Source organism: Blastomyces dermatitidis (assembly GCF_000003525.1).
Source record: "Blastomyces dermatitidis ER-3 genomic scaffold supercont1.7, whole genome shotgun sequence".
Classification (NCBI taxonomy): domain Eukaryota; kingdom Fungi; phylum Ascomycota; class Eurotiomycetes; order Onygenales; family Ajellomycetaceae; genus Blastomyces; species Blastomyces dermatitidis.
The window spans coordinates 3,661,613-3,678,134 of record NW_025544780.1 but is presented as its reverse complement, the minus strand read 5'-3'; the positions used below and the strand labels follow the sequence as shown (position 1 = coordinate 3,678,134).

At 30.2% G+C, this 16,522-nt stretch overlaps 1 protein-coding gene across 1 annotated transcript; it reads left to right on the top strand.

Annotated features, from left to right (window-relative positions):
• Nucleotides 1-4,358: 4,358 nt before the first annotated feature.
• On the top strand, nucleotides 4,359-5,000 carry BDCG_17443 (uncharacterized protein; the record flags this gene model as incomplete). Its single annotated transcript, XM_045426566.1, has 2 exons — nucleotides 4,359-4,526; nucleotides 4,578-5,000. 2 exons carry the CDS (start codon nucleotides 4,359-4,361, stop codon nucleotides 4,998-5,000), a joined length of 591 nt encoding a protein of 196 aa, XP_045281945.1.
• Nucleotides 5,001-16,522: the final 11,522 nt, after the last annotated feature.

Sequence of the window (16,522 nt, the reverse complement as noted above, 5' to 3'; positions counted from 1 at the left end):
TAACTTCTCTAATCACTTTTTATCAGCTGATGAAGTAGAAATACTGCTGCTCACAACTGTATCTTCATTTCTCTCAGTCTTATCACTGCACTCAATCTTCAGATCAGCAGTCAACTCTCTGCCTTCTTCAGATCAGTCTCTGACTTTAAGCAGTGTAGTTCCTCTCTTTGTTATAAGTCTTCTCATAAGTAATTTCTTACAGATTTTAGCTGACAGTTCTTACAAAGCTCTCAGTGTTGTCAGTATCTTCTACAGTCTCACAGGTCTATAATCACTTTTCCTCTGCTTACACAATCTCTGATCAGGTATATGCAAATATGTCTAGATTCTCTATTAATGATTCTTGCACTATGATGCATTTCTGTAATCTCATTATCAATAAGACATGAGTCTTCAGATATCTGTAAAATCTGAATAATCAAGGCAATGCAAATGCCATGAATTCATGACAGAAGTTGATCTGAACAGATGAGCTCTCTCTTCATATCTCAATTGTTTTCAGACTGAATACTTCAGTATAACTGAGAAAGTGAACACAGCTTCATAAGAAGTATCTGATCACACACACAGATGATCAGTCTTCAAGACTCTGCTGTAACTATACATACTCTGATATCTGACTTCTCTGAAGTCTGTACATTTCTGACAGTCTTCATACTAAATATAATAATTATCTGTACTGCAGATATGATACTCTCTGCTTCTTTGAAGAAAAAAATTAATAGTTGTAAGAAAATTGAGTGTTATAGATATTAAGAGTATAAGTGTGAATTTTCTTTGTTTTTTCTTTATTAATCTCTAAATTATGTTCACAGCTCTGTTTGTTATCTTGTTTTTTAACTTTAATAAGAATATGATTTCTTCTTTTCTTATATACACTGCAGACTGTTCATCTCAGTAGAAACTCATTATCTTATAGACTAGAAATTTCAAATAACAGTGTTAATATCTTTATCACAATCAGATTCTTAGTAAAAACTGTATTATTCTGACTTATTAGAATTCATAGTATAAAAGTCATGTCTCAGCTTCTACAGATATCTTATCTATCTGAATGATTCTTAAGTGAACTTATTTATCTTATTAGAATACTCTTATCACTGAATCTTAAATTAGAGCTTGTAATCTCACTTCTCTGAGTTAATAATTTCTTTAATCTGATATTCTCTTTCACTCTCTAGTGCTTTATAGACAGAGTGATAAGTCACAGAATTCTCTTCTAAGAATTTCTTATATTTATAAAGTAAAGAGATATGAAAAACATTATATATCTACAACTCAGATAACAGTTTTAATCTATAGAACTATAAACTAACTTTCTTTATAATCTTGTAAGACTCTATTCATAAGAGATTCAGCTTCTTACTAGATCTCTGCATGATGATATTTTCTAGATTTAGTCAGACTCTATTATCTTTCTTAAAACTCTTTGTAATATGCTTAAAGTCATAGTATCTCTTCTAATACTCTTGAGTCTTTCTCAAGAATTCACAGGCTTTCTCTCAGATCTTCTGAATTCTCTCAGCCTGTTCACAGGCATCATCACACTCTATAGTGTACTCTCACAGATTCATTAAGATTATTTATGAATAAGTCTTAGTAAGCATCTCAAAGAGAGTTTTATCTGTGCTGACATGCTTTGAGTTGTTGTATATAAACTCTGTAAGTGATAATCAATACACTCAGTCATTCTGATTATAATTGACAAAACATTACAGATACTGTTTTAATATACTCATTAGATATTCTATCTGATCATCTGTCTGTTGATGAAAAGTCATACTTAGATCTTATAAGATCTTCAGTATAGTTATCAGATTAGATTAGAACTCTTCTATAAAGATTGATTCTCTATCTGAGATAATGTTTGCAGATAATTCATGCAATCAGATCATATCATGAATAAAGATATAAGTCAAATCCTTTGACTTCAAGTTTTTATAAGTGAGTATAAAGTGTATTATCTTGATGAAGTGATTCACTATCATCAGTATACTGTCAAAGCAGATATCATATATGTTCTTACTTTCAGAGAGACTTACAAGAGTATTCATTTCTAGCTGTTCTCAAGATTTTCATAAGATGAATAGAGAAGTAAGTTCTTTATATAATCTGAACTATACTATCTGTGAACTCTGATAAACAGTATAAGAATTCACTATCTTCTTCACAAGTTCTCACATCTTCAGTCAGAAGTATTTTCTTATAAGTAACTCATGAGTTCTAGTATCTGTAAAATGACTCACTAGAGAAGAATCATGATATCTTTTAATAAGTTCTATATATAGAAACTCATTTACAGATACATAAATTCAGTTCTCTCTTTATAAGAGATTATTTAAGTCTCTTCAATTCTTTATTTCTGCAGAGTTAGTCTCTGCTGTAAGCAGTTTCTGAATATACTGAGTATATTCATTCTTCAGTTGCAGTTCAGACAATCTGAATAGAAGATCTTGTGAAGACTTATACTCTATTTTCTCTTATATCAGATCTTTCACAGCACTTCTCAAAGTCTGTAAATTCTTCAGATTATAGATACTCTCTTCAAGAATTCTCATAGAGATTCTCAGAGTGTTGACTCTCAGTGTTATAGAGAGTAGTTATACAGACTTCTTTTCTTTCTTCTTTCTCTTCTCTTATAAGAGATTGAGAGACTCTTCAGTCAATCTCTTTATAATACTCAGTCTGAGTATTCTGTGAAGCTTTTCTGTCTTCTCTAGTCTCTCTGTATCTGTCATTCTGATCTTCTTAATATAGTCTGGTCTGTGAGAGAGTCTGTCTGCTGAGTTCTTAGTTTTCTTGATATATTCTATCTTGAATCAGAACTCACTCAGTCTTTGAGCTTAGTGAATCTATCACTGTGAGAGTTTCTTAATTGAAGTAAACTATTATAAGCTGTTATGATCAGTTCTAACAGTAATTACTATTACAAGGTTCTTAAAGTAGTAATATCAGTGACAGAAGAATTTCACTATTATAAGAAGCTTCTGATTATAAATGTCATAGTTGATCTTCACAGATTATATCTTCTATGAGAAAGAGACTACTGAAACTCAGTTCTCATTTAACTGTAGTTACAAGACTATTTCTGAAATTATAAAGAAGAAGATATCTGTCTTTAATCTGATTAAGAGTAAGAAATCAAAGTGAAACAGTATTACTGTATCTGTAAATATCTGTTTTAATCTTATAAAGACTCTGTGAGCTTCTGAGATAAGAAAGTTCTCACAGTTCTCTCTTCTTAACAATCTTTTTATTCTTCATTCATAGAATGATTTCTTCTTATTTTCATTCTTCAGCATGTCTGTAAGAGCTAAGAAGATTCTCATAAATACAAAGATAAATCATCTATAGAAATTCACAAAGCTCAGAAAGATCTGAATCTCATGAATAATAGTTAACTCTGATTATAATAGAATAGTCTCAATCTGTGAAGATTTCATCTGAATATCATCTGCAGTGATTATATATTCTAAGAAATTAATTCAATAGATACTGAAGTTATACTTTGTAAGCTTAACATACAGTTCTGTCTTATCTAAGGTCTTTAACATACTTCACACATGCTCAGTGTGTTCTTTCTTCTTCACAGAGTACACTATCATATTATTCAGATATATTATTACAAAGACATTCAGATATATACAAAGTGTTTTATTAATGAAAGACTGAAATACTATAGAGACATTAGTCAGATCAAAAGATATTGCTAAATATTCAAATAATTTCAGTGCAGTTCTAAAGACAGTCTTTCATTCATTTTCAGACTGTATTTACAGCTGTGTATATACATTAATTATATTCAGTTGTGTGAATATAATAGCTTCTGTGAAACAGTTAATTACATTCTTAATTAGAGACAGAGAATAGCAGCTCTTTATTATCTTGAAGTTCACATCACAGTAGTCTATACATAATCTGAGATCTTTATTCTTCTTCTTTATGAATATCACAGAGGCTTCTGCAGAGATCTGTGAAGATTAAATAAAATCATTCTTCAGATTCTTCTTTACATAGATTCATAAGACCTCTGTCTTATAATGAGAGAGTTTATAGATTAATTCTCAGAAGGGTTTCTGTTCTTCTACTAAATCTATTATCAGATTCTTCTCACAGTGAGAAAGAAGCTCAGCTGCCTTTACTAAGCTGAACATCTCTGTAAGATCTCAGTATTTCTCTGATATCTGAAGCTCAGTTTTCATGACTGCAAGATTCTCAGATACTTATAAAGTTATTATATAAATGAGCTTGTCTTCTCTAATCAACTCTGCAGTATTAACTGATTCTATCTCTGTAAGTGAGTCTGTTAACACTGATCAGAAGCATAAACCTGACTCATAGACAGCTATGTATAAATTATGTCTGAAGTTATACAAGTCTTAAGTCTGAGTGAGATGAATGAAGAAGTTCTGTTAATTCTTCATGCTCAGGCTAGACAACTACAGGAAGTGATCAAGTTCAAACTTGGAATTTCAAACACAGTTCAAAAAACTTTGAAAATTTCTAATACAATCACTGACTCTTCAGTTTGCTCTTCTTTCTTTTCTACTTCTTCTTCTTCTCCTTCTTTAAATCAGAAGAAAACATATGCTCAAGCAGCTGAATCTGCTGTCTCTAAACCTGCTGTCTCTAAACCTACTGTCTCAAAACCTGCTCAAAATTCTGAGAAAACTGAGAAGAATACTGCTCATGCCTCTATTCATAGAAAAGTGGAAAAGAAAATGCAAAAAGAGAAAAACTTCCAAATCTCCAGAAATAGAAGACTTATTCTCAAAGTCTCAAACCAGGACATTCTGCAAAGAAACAAGCTAAACTCAAATCTCATTTTCAGAATCAGAAATGAAATTAACCAGCAGTTCTTTTCTCAGTTAATGACTGATATTGAAGTTCAAAAACCAGTTATAGCTTCAATTGAACCATCATTCTTTGGAAACTCCATCATTCTGACTACAATGCCTGAATTCAGTGCTGAATTCCTTATTCAGAATGAGAATCTCTGAAAGTCAGCAGTAGAATCTTTGTTAAACACAACAATTCTATCTGAAAGAGATGAAAAGTGGGACAAATTCATTCTTCATGATATTCCAGTTGAAATTTTTGACTGTGAAGAAGGAATGCTACTTCTCAAAAATGAATTGGAAGAATACAACTCTATTCAACTGAGAAAGGAGCCTGTATGACTAAATTCAATTGAGTTCAGACAAAGCAGGAGAAATGCCTCTGTTCTAGTATATACAAAAACACTTGAACAGTCAAAGATCTCTGAAGTAAGAGTAGCAGGTTTGAAAATGAGAGTTCATGAATACAAAGACTCAAGGATGAACCTCAAAGCTCAAACACAGTGTTCAAACTGTCAAAGATATGAACACTTTGCAATCTCATGTTTTAGAGACTCAAAATGTGCATTCTGTGCCAGAGATCACAAAACTAGTGAGCATAAATGTGAAACATGCTTAAAAAGAGGTGAAATTTGTCAACACACTCTGCTTAAGTGCTCTAATTGCAAAGAAAAACATGCATCTAGCTCAAAAGAATGTATGTTTACTCCTAGAACTCAAAAGAACTGGAGAAAAGATGAAGCTCAAAGTCAATCTAGAACTGAAGAGAAGAGTCAAGCCAGTAAACTCACAACTACAAGCTCAAAAAGAAGAAACTCTCAACTATCTAAGTCTTCAAACTCCAACTCTCCAGCTAAATGTAAACAGAACTTGAATCCTCAAACTCCTGTTAAGATTAGAGAATTGAGAAATGACTCTGGTGATAAACTAGATATAATGCAAGCAGTTGAGATTCCTACTTTTCAGAACAGTTATAATCTACTATCTGATGATAGTGATTAGATTCTACTCTACTCTCTTTTAGTATGAATATACAACAAAAACAATAAAAAAAGTTTAAAAACTCTTCAAAAATCACATTTATTCAAAATAATGTGAATAGAAACTCAAATTGTATTTATTCTTGTCTTCAAATTGCATTTGAACAAAAAGTTGATTTTATACTGCTTCAGGAGCTGAATTTTGATGCTGAGCAAAAATATGTTATTTCTCATTCAAGCTACTACTGCTTTTTACCTCAAAAGTCTGAGATAAAGTCAAGAGTAGTGATCTATGGAAGAAAGAGATCAAGATATCAATTTAATCTAAGATTTGATATCATGTCTGACCCTGATATTCTGGTGGGTGATATTATAGATAAAGAAAATGAGTTTGATACTATACAGCTCATAAATATCTATAATGAAAAGTCATTGAAGGAAAATAACAATATCTGGACAATTGATAGAGGATTTCTGAACATAACTTCATCAAGAAACTCTATAATTGCAGGAGATTTCAATACACATCATCCCTGATGGAATTCAGAATGCAAGAGAGCAGTGAGAGCTGATAATCTGATTGAATGGACCTTTGAGCATTCAATAGATTTGGTTAATAAGTCTGATCAACAAACATTCTTTAGAAAAGGCATGAAACAGAAGTCTATTATAGATCTAACCTTCATGTCACAAAATCTAATGAAAAGAAGACTTGTAAACTGGTTTATTGATTCAAATGAGACATCAGGATCAGGTCATGAGATTATTCAATTTGATATTGAACTGAGTGAAAAACAAATGAGTGAAAATCCTCTTCTCTCTAATCAGTATAACTTTGAAAAAGCTGATTGGAAAGCAGTTGAAGAAAGCATAAAACTGCTAAAATCTGAAAGACAGAATGAGCTATATTGGAATTCTGGTCAAGATATCTCAAATGAAATGCTTGAGAATAGAGTGAAGCTTATTACATCTATTATTCTAACAAGTGTTAGAGATAATATTTCAAAAAGAAAATCTTCTGAGTATTCAAAACCTTGATGAAATGAGAATATCTCATCTAAAAGAAAAGAATTAGCTACTGCTAGAAGAGATTGGAAAAATGATGTAATATCTGATGAAGAGTTCAAAGCTGTCAGAAATGAATATTTTTCAGATATCAAAAGAGCTAAAACAGACTGCTGGAATAAATTTCTTGAAGAAGCACAAGGGAAGGAAATTTTTAAAGCTTTTAACTATACTAAAACAAGAAGTGTAGCAAAACTTCCAGCCTTAGAATATGAGTTTCAGAATGAATCATATACAGCAAACTCTTTTGAGGAAAAATGTCAAGCTTTCATGAGAATTCTCTTTCAGAACTCATCAGACTCAGATTCAGATTCAGAGAAAGAGAATATATCACTTCTCAACTACATTGATGAAAATGACTGAGAATGGCCTGATCTTACACAAGATGAATTAAAGTCAGCTATCTTCTCAAGTTCTGTTAAAACTGCTGCAGGTCCTGATTCAATTAATCACTTGATTATTCAAAATACATATTCCTACTTAAAGAATGAATATTTTGAGCTCTTTTTCAATCTCTTGAAAAATGAATATCATCCTGAATGCTGGAGAGAAGCCACTGAAGTGATTCTTGCAAAACCTAATAGAAAAACTTCAATTCCTAAGTCATATAGAGTAATATCTCTATTGAACTGTTTAGAAAAGGTTTTAGAAAAGATAATAGCTACTCAACTATCTTTTATAAGCTCTATAGATGATTCTCTTTTATTCAGTGAACAAATGAGAGGTAGAAAACAGTGTTCTGCAATTGACACTGTTCTCTCAGTTGTTCATGATATTCAAATAGCAAAGCATGAGAGTCTGGTCTCAACTGCAGTTTTTATTGATATAAAGAGAGCATTTGATTATGTTTCAAAGTCAAAGTTAATTCAGACATTGAAGATATTAAAACTGCCACTTTCTCTAATAAAATGAGTTAACTGTTTTATGTCTAAAAGAATTATACAACTCTTCTTTGATGGAATGAAATAAGACAAGACTGAGATAAAAATAGGAGTATCACAGGGATCTCCAATCTCACCCATTTTATTTGCAATATACACTGCATATCTATTCAAAAATAGAAATATGAGAATAGTGTGATCTCTGAGTTATGTGGATGATATTGGTCTAGTCTACAGCTCAAAAACTATCAAAGAGAATTTGAAAGTAATTGAAGAAGCTGCAAAGGAAATCTTTGTTAGAGCAGATATCAATCAAATTCAATTTGATATGGATAAAACTGAGTTAATTCATTTCTTTTCTAGACTCAATGAGAAAGAACTATCTCTAACTCTTTTAAATAGAGAGATTAAACCCAGTGTAAATGTCAAATGGTTAGGAGTATGGTTAAACTCCAAGTTGAATTTTAAATATCACATTCAACAAAGAACTGTCAAGGCAGAAAGACTATTGAACAACATAATCAGACTATCAAATACAGAGAGAGGTCTATTCTTTCAGGCTATGAGACAGTTATATATAGCCTGTATCACATCAGTAGCTGATTATGGAGTTCAAGTTTGGTGGAATAATCAAGGGAATTTCACTGAACTCTTTCAAAGTCTGCAAAACAGAGCCTTGAGAAGAATTCTGGGAGCATTCAAATCATCTTCTATTAAAGCAATGGAAATTGAAGCTTCAATTCCTCCTCCTGCTATTAGATTTGAAAAGGCCTGTATGAACTATGCTCTGAGAGTTGTAAAGATGAGCTCAAATCATATAATCAGAGAAAGAGTCTCTTCTTCATTTCCATCAATTAACTCTGGAAATGAACTGGATTGGAATAGATTTCTTGATTGGAATGAAAATAATTCTTCAAAGAAAATGCCTTCTCAACTGTACAGACTATGCTCTCTGATTAAAAATCAATTTTCTTCTTTAAATGTTGAAAAAGTTGATCATGAGAAGTTATCTTCCTGGAGAGAAAAGCTTGAATCTCTTATAGACTTACAAATAAGTGAACTATCAAAAGAGAAAGAATATGAACAGCATTTGAAGAGAATTTCTACAATCAATATAAAAGACTCTATTCTGGTTTATTCAGATGGCTCAAAAAATGAGAACTTGAATAGATTAGGCGCAGGCATTGCTTATACTGAAGATAATATTAATTTTATCTCAGATTTCTGGAATCTAGGCTCTGAATGTGAAGTCTTTGATGCTGAACTATTTGCAATAGTGAAAGCTTTCAAACTCATTGAAATAAAATCTCATAAAAGAGGAAATTGTTTGAAAGAGGCATGGATATTCTCTGATAGTCAAGCTGCTTTAAAAAGACTTAGAAATAGTCAGATTCATAATAGTCAAATGAATCTTGAACTGATCTTAAACTCTGTTTTGAAAATTCAAAAGAGAAGAATATCAAAGCTGATAATTCATTTACACTGGGTTCCTGCTCACATGAATATTCATGGTAATGAATTGGCTGATTCAGCTGCAAAAAAGGATGCAGAATTAAGCAGATCTATTCAAAAAATTGTGTCCTGGTCTTTTATAAAGAGAAAAATAAAAGAATCTTGTTTAGACAAGTGGAATGAAAGCTGGCAGAAACAAAAGAAGAGTATACATTATTCAAGATTTGAAACAAAACCCAAGTGGAAATCTTGTTCAATTAAATGTAAAAAGAAAATATTCTCATCTATAATACAGCTGAAACTAGGACATGGCTATTTCAAATCTTATATACAAAGATTTGATGATAGATTTGACTCAATAGAATGCTCATTCTGCAATACAAATGAGAATCCTGAGCATATTGTAATGCACTGTGCATTATACAATAGTCTCAGAGCCAGATTGAAAGAGAAGTATGATCTAAATCAATTAAATATGAGATTCTTATTCTCAACTGAGACAGGAATTAAATACTTAATAGACTTTCTATCAGAAACTCAAGCAGCTACAAGAAAATGGCTAAATTCAGAATTATCTGAGTATGAAGAGGAGGAAATAAATCAGATATAGTCTGTTAAAATAGCTATACACTCTCTTTTAATAATTTGTTTTGTTATAGTCTCTCTTTACTTTATCTTTTTCTTTATCTTTTTCTTTCAATTTCTTTCTATCTATTTATTTAATGTGTCTATCTTTGAGACTGTGTTCTTTTTCTCTTTTCTTTTGTCATGATATTGTCAAATGATTTCAAAGTATCAAAAGATGTTAAAACACTGCAATTTGTAAACAGTTTTTGTATTCTGGGCTGGAATTTTCTGATTTTGCATATCTGAAATTGATGAATGTATAATAGTTAACTTTACAGACATAGAAAAAACCCTGAGAACTAAAGTTCTCAGGTAGATGTCATAGTCTCTGACTGCATACATCTATAATTGAAGAATAATAATAATAATAATAATAATATACAAGTCTTAAGTATATGTTATTTATAATGTCTGTGATAATCACAGTTTCTATAAATTTTCTTCAGATTTCAGAGAGATCTTATAATTCAAAGATGATTCTTATAAGTCTCTCAGCTCTCAGATCTGAGTTCTCACACTCTGCTTATTATAAGAGCAGATTTTCAGTCTTCATCTTTCAGCTCATTTACTTTACAAGCTTTAGAAACATTACAGTGATCTGAGATTCTAAGTTTATTAATACTTTTCATACTTGCAGAGCAGCAGTACTGCAGTGCAGTCTCTTCTCATAAGTAAGTATTTTCATTGAGAAAGTAACAGATTCAGGTGTTAGCTTCAAGATTCTTAAGAAGACTGTTACTAACTCTGTCTGTGACTTTTTAAATTTCTATTTTAATTTATCTGAACAGTTTGTGCAGAGATATTCTAATTCAGAATAGATAAAGCAGAGTCTTTTTTTCTTAATCTCTCTGTTATATACTCTGTTTACAGAAGCTTATAAAGCTCTCTCTTTCTGCTCAGCAGTCACACACAAATCTCTCTGTGTTTTATCATCTTTTTCTAGTAAATCTGTTCTCTGTTATTCTGATTCTTAGAGAATTAGTTAGTGATCTGCTCTCTGCAGATCTGTGACTCTCACAGTGATTTATAAGTGATGAATAAGAGTCATCAGTTTCTTCAGAGTTAAGAACTTAGAGTCTTACTCAATAAGCTTGTTCTGCATATCTTTATTCAGCTTCTTTATAAATATCATTATTCAGATCTTGTTTCAGAGCCCTGTTTTCACATATCTCAATTTATATTATAATTTCATGAAGTGCTGTGAGTAGTCTTCATCAGATTTCTCATCTCTTTTTCTAATATTGATAATCACAGCTCAGATGTTCTCTGTCTGACTCACAGAGTTTCTCAACTTATTATTCAGATAGATCTTGAGAACAGATCAGTGAGATCTCTTATAATTATTCTCTAGATAATTCAGTCAGTTCTTGACTTCAGTATAATAGAGATCTGTTATTACATAGATGACAGCTTCTTCATCTTTCATGTCACACAGCTGAGCTTGTGAGTCAATTTCAAATACAAACTTGCAAAAGCTTTTATAGATTGTGATTCAATAAATAATCTTAAGTAATCACAGCTTAAGAAAGTTTCTTTTTAATTCACAGATGTCTCTGAAGATCATGTCTAGAGACTCAGTTCAAGAGTGTTTACAGATAGTAAGCATTTCTTATAGAAAAATAGCTTGATTCTGTGAAAGATGCTCAAGAATGTTCTTCACTAAGATTGATTCATTCATGAGTTCAGAGAGTTTCTCTGTCATAGATACAGAGAATGATATTTTGTGAGTGATTGATAAGTTCTCTGAGACTTCTTTTATGAAGATTATTCATAATTCAGATGACTACTTCTGAGTGCCTGCAGTAGAGTTCACAGAGATTAAAGTATATAAGTTTCTAGTTCTTTCAGTTATAACAGGTGATTGCTGACTGACTGAGCTTGAAATGTAAGAATAAGTGCTCACAGGTGATTATTCAGGTGTTTGCAGCTTGACATGATATGTACTGTTAACTACTAGAAGTATTCACAGTAGAAAGATAAAATATAGAAATTAAATGTATAATAGTATTCAAGCTGAGTTGTGAATAGTATTCATGAACTCCAGTCTATATAGTTGTGTGTAGCCAAGGGCCGCTAGCCCTATTGATTACACAAGAGATAGGAATAGAGGTAAAGAATCCGCGAGGAGCGGGATTTCTTACAGTGCACACAATCTTCTCTGCAGAGAAGAGAGAGAAAGTAACAGAAGAAGCTTGAGAATGAAAGAGAGTAGTCTCAGCAGTGTTATCATCTTCAATTAGAATGATCTCTGACACTGAAGCAACTAAGAATCATTATTAGTATATGAAAATTATAAAATCAGAGATGAGAACAGTTATTAAACAAACATCTGCTGATCTTAGAATTGTACATATAATTACAACATGTATGAGGCTTCTCAGAAAGAGAGAGAGAGATACAGAGAAATACAGAAAGCAGAACACAGTATACAAACAGCTTATTTTTACAATAATATCTCAGACAAGGTGTACAAGCCTCATGTCTATAGATGTAAAAGAGTATAACATCTGCATTCTCATTTCTGAAAACATGAATATCTTTCATCTGCATCACAAAGTCAGATGACAGATATCAGAGAATAGACTGATATGAATCTATCATTCTAAAGAAATTCATTAGAGCAGATATCTCTGCAATATTGAACTTTACAGTTATGAAAAGCTTCTTGATATCTATGAATATCATAACTTTATACACAGTAAAACTTATAACAATTTCTTCTAAGAATAGAAAAATCAGTGTCAGAAAGAAAAGATAAAAAGAAAAAGACTTATAATTTTAACACTGTTAAAGAGAGAGATGATTCTCTGAAATGAATGAATAATTATCTTGTTATGAATATTTAAAATGAATATAATAATCAGTGTCTGTAACTGAGCTTCAGATTATTGTGTTATACACAGTCTTCATATAATAAATCATTCTAGAAGTTAGTAAGAAAGATGAGAGTGTATATACTGATAAACATAGTTCATTAAGTCTATACAATATCTTCTTGAAATGAGAAGAGCTGATAATGAAAGCAGAGATAGTAAAATCAGATATAGCAGAAGTGAGAGTCACAGAAACAGAGATAGCAGAAGTGAGAGAATCAGACATAGAGACAGGTGTAGAAGATTGAGAGAAAGTGACAGAGAAAGAAACAGAGAGAGTAGAGAAGAACATAAAAGACTTAGTTATACATAATATAAGCAATTTCTTCATTATCACATTCTTCAAGTTCTTGATCAATGATTTAATATTAAGTTCACTATCATCAGCAGATGCAGATCTGTCAATGTGTGAAGATTCTATATAAATAAAAATAAATATATCAGCATCTGCATTCATGCAAAATCATGTCAGAAAATACAATCAGAAACTCACTGAGAAGAAAATAGTTGAGAGTGTATAAGAAGATGAAGAAGATATGTCATTCATGATAATACATTCTGATGATTATTAGAAGATAAACAAGTTCTGATCACATACATTTCATAATGTGTTACACTTACTGCTAATGAACTGCTCAGTATAAGTACTACAATATCACTTGTTATGAGAACAGAGAGTCATTGCCAGAAATATGTATAATATAATAGATGAACAGATAGAAAGAGTTGAATAGAAGAAGAAGTAGAAATCTGAAATAATGATAATATTCAATGATGATGATAATGAAGAAGATGATTGAAGAATGAGAAAAGTTAGTAAATGAGTGATGTATTATAGTGAAAGTTTCTTTGTGAGAGTATATACAGAACACTAGCTGAATCAGAAATAGATCACACAATCATGAAATGCTAGTGATGAGCTAATTCATATGAAGCTAGAGCATATGACATGATCATGTGAGCATGACTGACTCTGGTGAGAGAGGATGTGATTCAGAAGAATGTATGACTGTCAGATAATAATATAGCCGCTTCCAAACTACTAGTGTACAAGTGTAAAGAGGGGGTCATAGCGGCCACTAATTAATTTAGCATACAATATTACAATATATAAGAAGCCGGCGTACGCCTGTAATCATACACTGGCTTAAGCAACCTTTGAATCACAAGGGCCTATTTGATGTGTATGTGTGTACTCATTCTTTTTGTACAGATCATCACTTTTTTTGAAAAGTACAGTCTTAATATCATAACTGTTTGATGAACAGAGTGTCTGTACTAATAATACAGCTGCTTTTTACAAAGTACAGATGAAAATTATCAGATGTTCAGTTAATTGAGTGACTATACTTACATGTCTTATTAAGATCTTATAAATAAGTAGTATTTAACTTCAACAGTGTATAATTAGACTGACTGTATCACTATATCTAAGATTAGAATCAGAATATTTAATAATCTTATTATTAATTTAATTAATCTTATTACATAGTTTTAAGATTAAATAGTAGTTATATACTATTTTAATAAGACTTACTATGTACTCTTATTACATTTTTTAAATAAGATTATAATTTTCACTTCTTAATTCAAATTCTTTTTATTACTTTAAATAACTTTAAATCTTATTTAAGTATTATCAAAAAGTGTTACTTTTAAAAAAATTAAAAATAGTTTAAAAAAAACCTTAAAATGTCTAAAAATAGTAACTTTATATCAAGAATAAAATTAAATAAAATTAAATAAGATTACTTTCTTATTTTTTCTAAGTTATGATTTTATTTTAAGATCTTTATTATTATTATTATTCTTTCATTATACTTATATACAAGTAGAGCATATAATAAGTTCTTGTATAATATTAAATACAGATTAAGTGTTAATTATACAGAAGAAAATACAGATGTTAAGATCATATCAAGATAATAAGAATATAGAAAATATAAAGAAGTGATAATTAAATATATATAATAATAACTTTCAATCTCAGAAACATAAAGTAATTTTATTAAAGTAATTTATACATCTCTGTATTTATTAGAAATCTGAGATGCTTGTGTTCTGAATTTAATGTATTCTCTGCAGATTTCAAACTTACATGTCTTAGTTTTCTATATCAAGACACTATCAGATGACTGTATTAATCATTTAATTACTGAGACTTATTTTAAGATCTGATTGTAACGGGCTGTGCTCAATCAATTATATAGATTATTTCATTACACTTCATAGATTTCACTGAAAGCTCTGATTCTCAGTTATCAATTCTTAGCTAAAAAACTTATGAAATTTCTATTCTTCTGCTCTGAAGCTTTATTATATATACAGAAACTCTATTCTTTCACTTTGAAGCTTTATTATATACATGTATAAATATTCACTCTGATTGCTAAGTTCAGCACTTTCTCTTTTTTTTTCTCTAATGTTTTTCACTTTGTTATATAAGATCTATAAATATTATACTGATCTATATAGTATAGATCTCTTACACTTGAAAAATATTCATCATCTTCTTATTAGAAATAATTATTCATGTTTATTTTCTTCTTATTAAAAATAATTACTCATTAATATATCTGAATATGTAATAATATATAAGAAATAGAGAAATAATCAATCAGTTAAGTAGACACTGAGTCTTAATTAATTAAGTGTCTACTAAGTCTATAGATAGAAGTCTACTTATCACTCACTCTGACTCTGTAATAAGATCTTATTAAGAGAATATAAGAATATTAGTGAATAACTCAAGAGTTCTGACATCTTAGATATATAAGATATTCATATAATTACACTTTCAATTTCAAAGAATTCTCAAACATAGATATTATATATCTAATAAATGATATAACTATATCTAATAATAATATAAGAGAACTCTTAAACATAAGTATAGATATAGTATCACAGTAACTCTGAGTAATATTATAATTACAATAATAATAAATAGCTGATATATATATGACTTAATAACATTAATATGAGGAAATTTAATGACTAACTTAATAAGAAATAACTGTACAGACAATTTCAATATCAACTGAATCAGATATAAATATACAAGTGTTGAAGAAATATTTAAATATCTCTGCATATTTTGATACATCTGATCTCACTCTCTACTTATCATAAAGATCAGAAATGCTTGTGAAACTAAGTGTATATGAAGATGTCATTGATTCATTAACTAATCAAGATGAGTATATAAATAAATAATTAAGAAATCATGTAAGACAGAAGTTTCATTTATAAATGAAGACATATAAATCAGTATTATATACATCTCATAATGTGACAGGCTGCATCTGATCAATCATATAGACTATTCTGTTACACTTCACAGATTTCTATCATTTCAATTCTTAATTACTTCACAGATTTCTACTGTTCTAATTCTCAGTTACTTTACAGATTTCTACTGTTTCAATTCTCAGTTGCTTCACAGATTTCTACTATTCTGATTCTCAGTCACTGATTCTCAGCTGAAAATCTACAGAATTTCTATTCTTCTACTCTGAAGCTTTACTATGTATATCACTGTGTATGCATATAAATATTTACTCTGATTACTAATTCTCACACTTTCTCTTTCTTTTCTTCTCTAATGTTTTTCTCTTTGTTATATAAGTTCTATTTATTATACTGATCTATTTAGTGTAGGTCTCTTACACTAGAAAAATGTTCATTATCTTCTTATTAGAAACAAGCATCAAATGCTTGCTTACACTTGCTTTTCTGCTTGCACAGCCCTCTCTATCACTTTCATCCTCTCCCTCAACCACTCTCTACCCCCCCTTTACCACCCC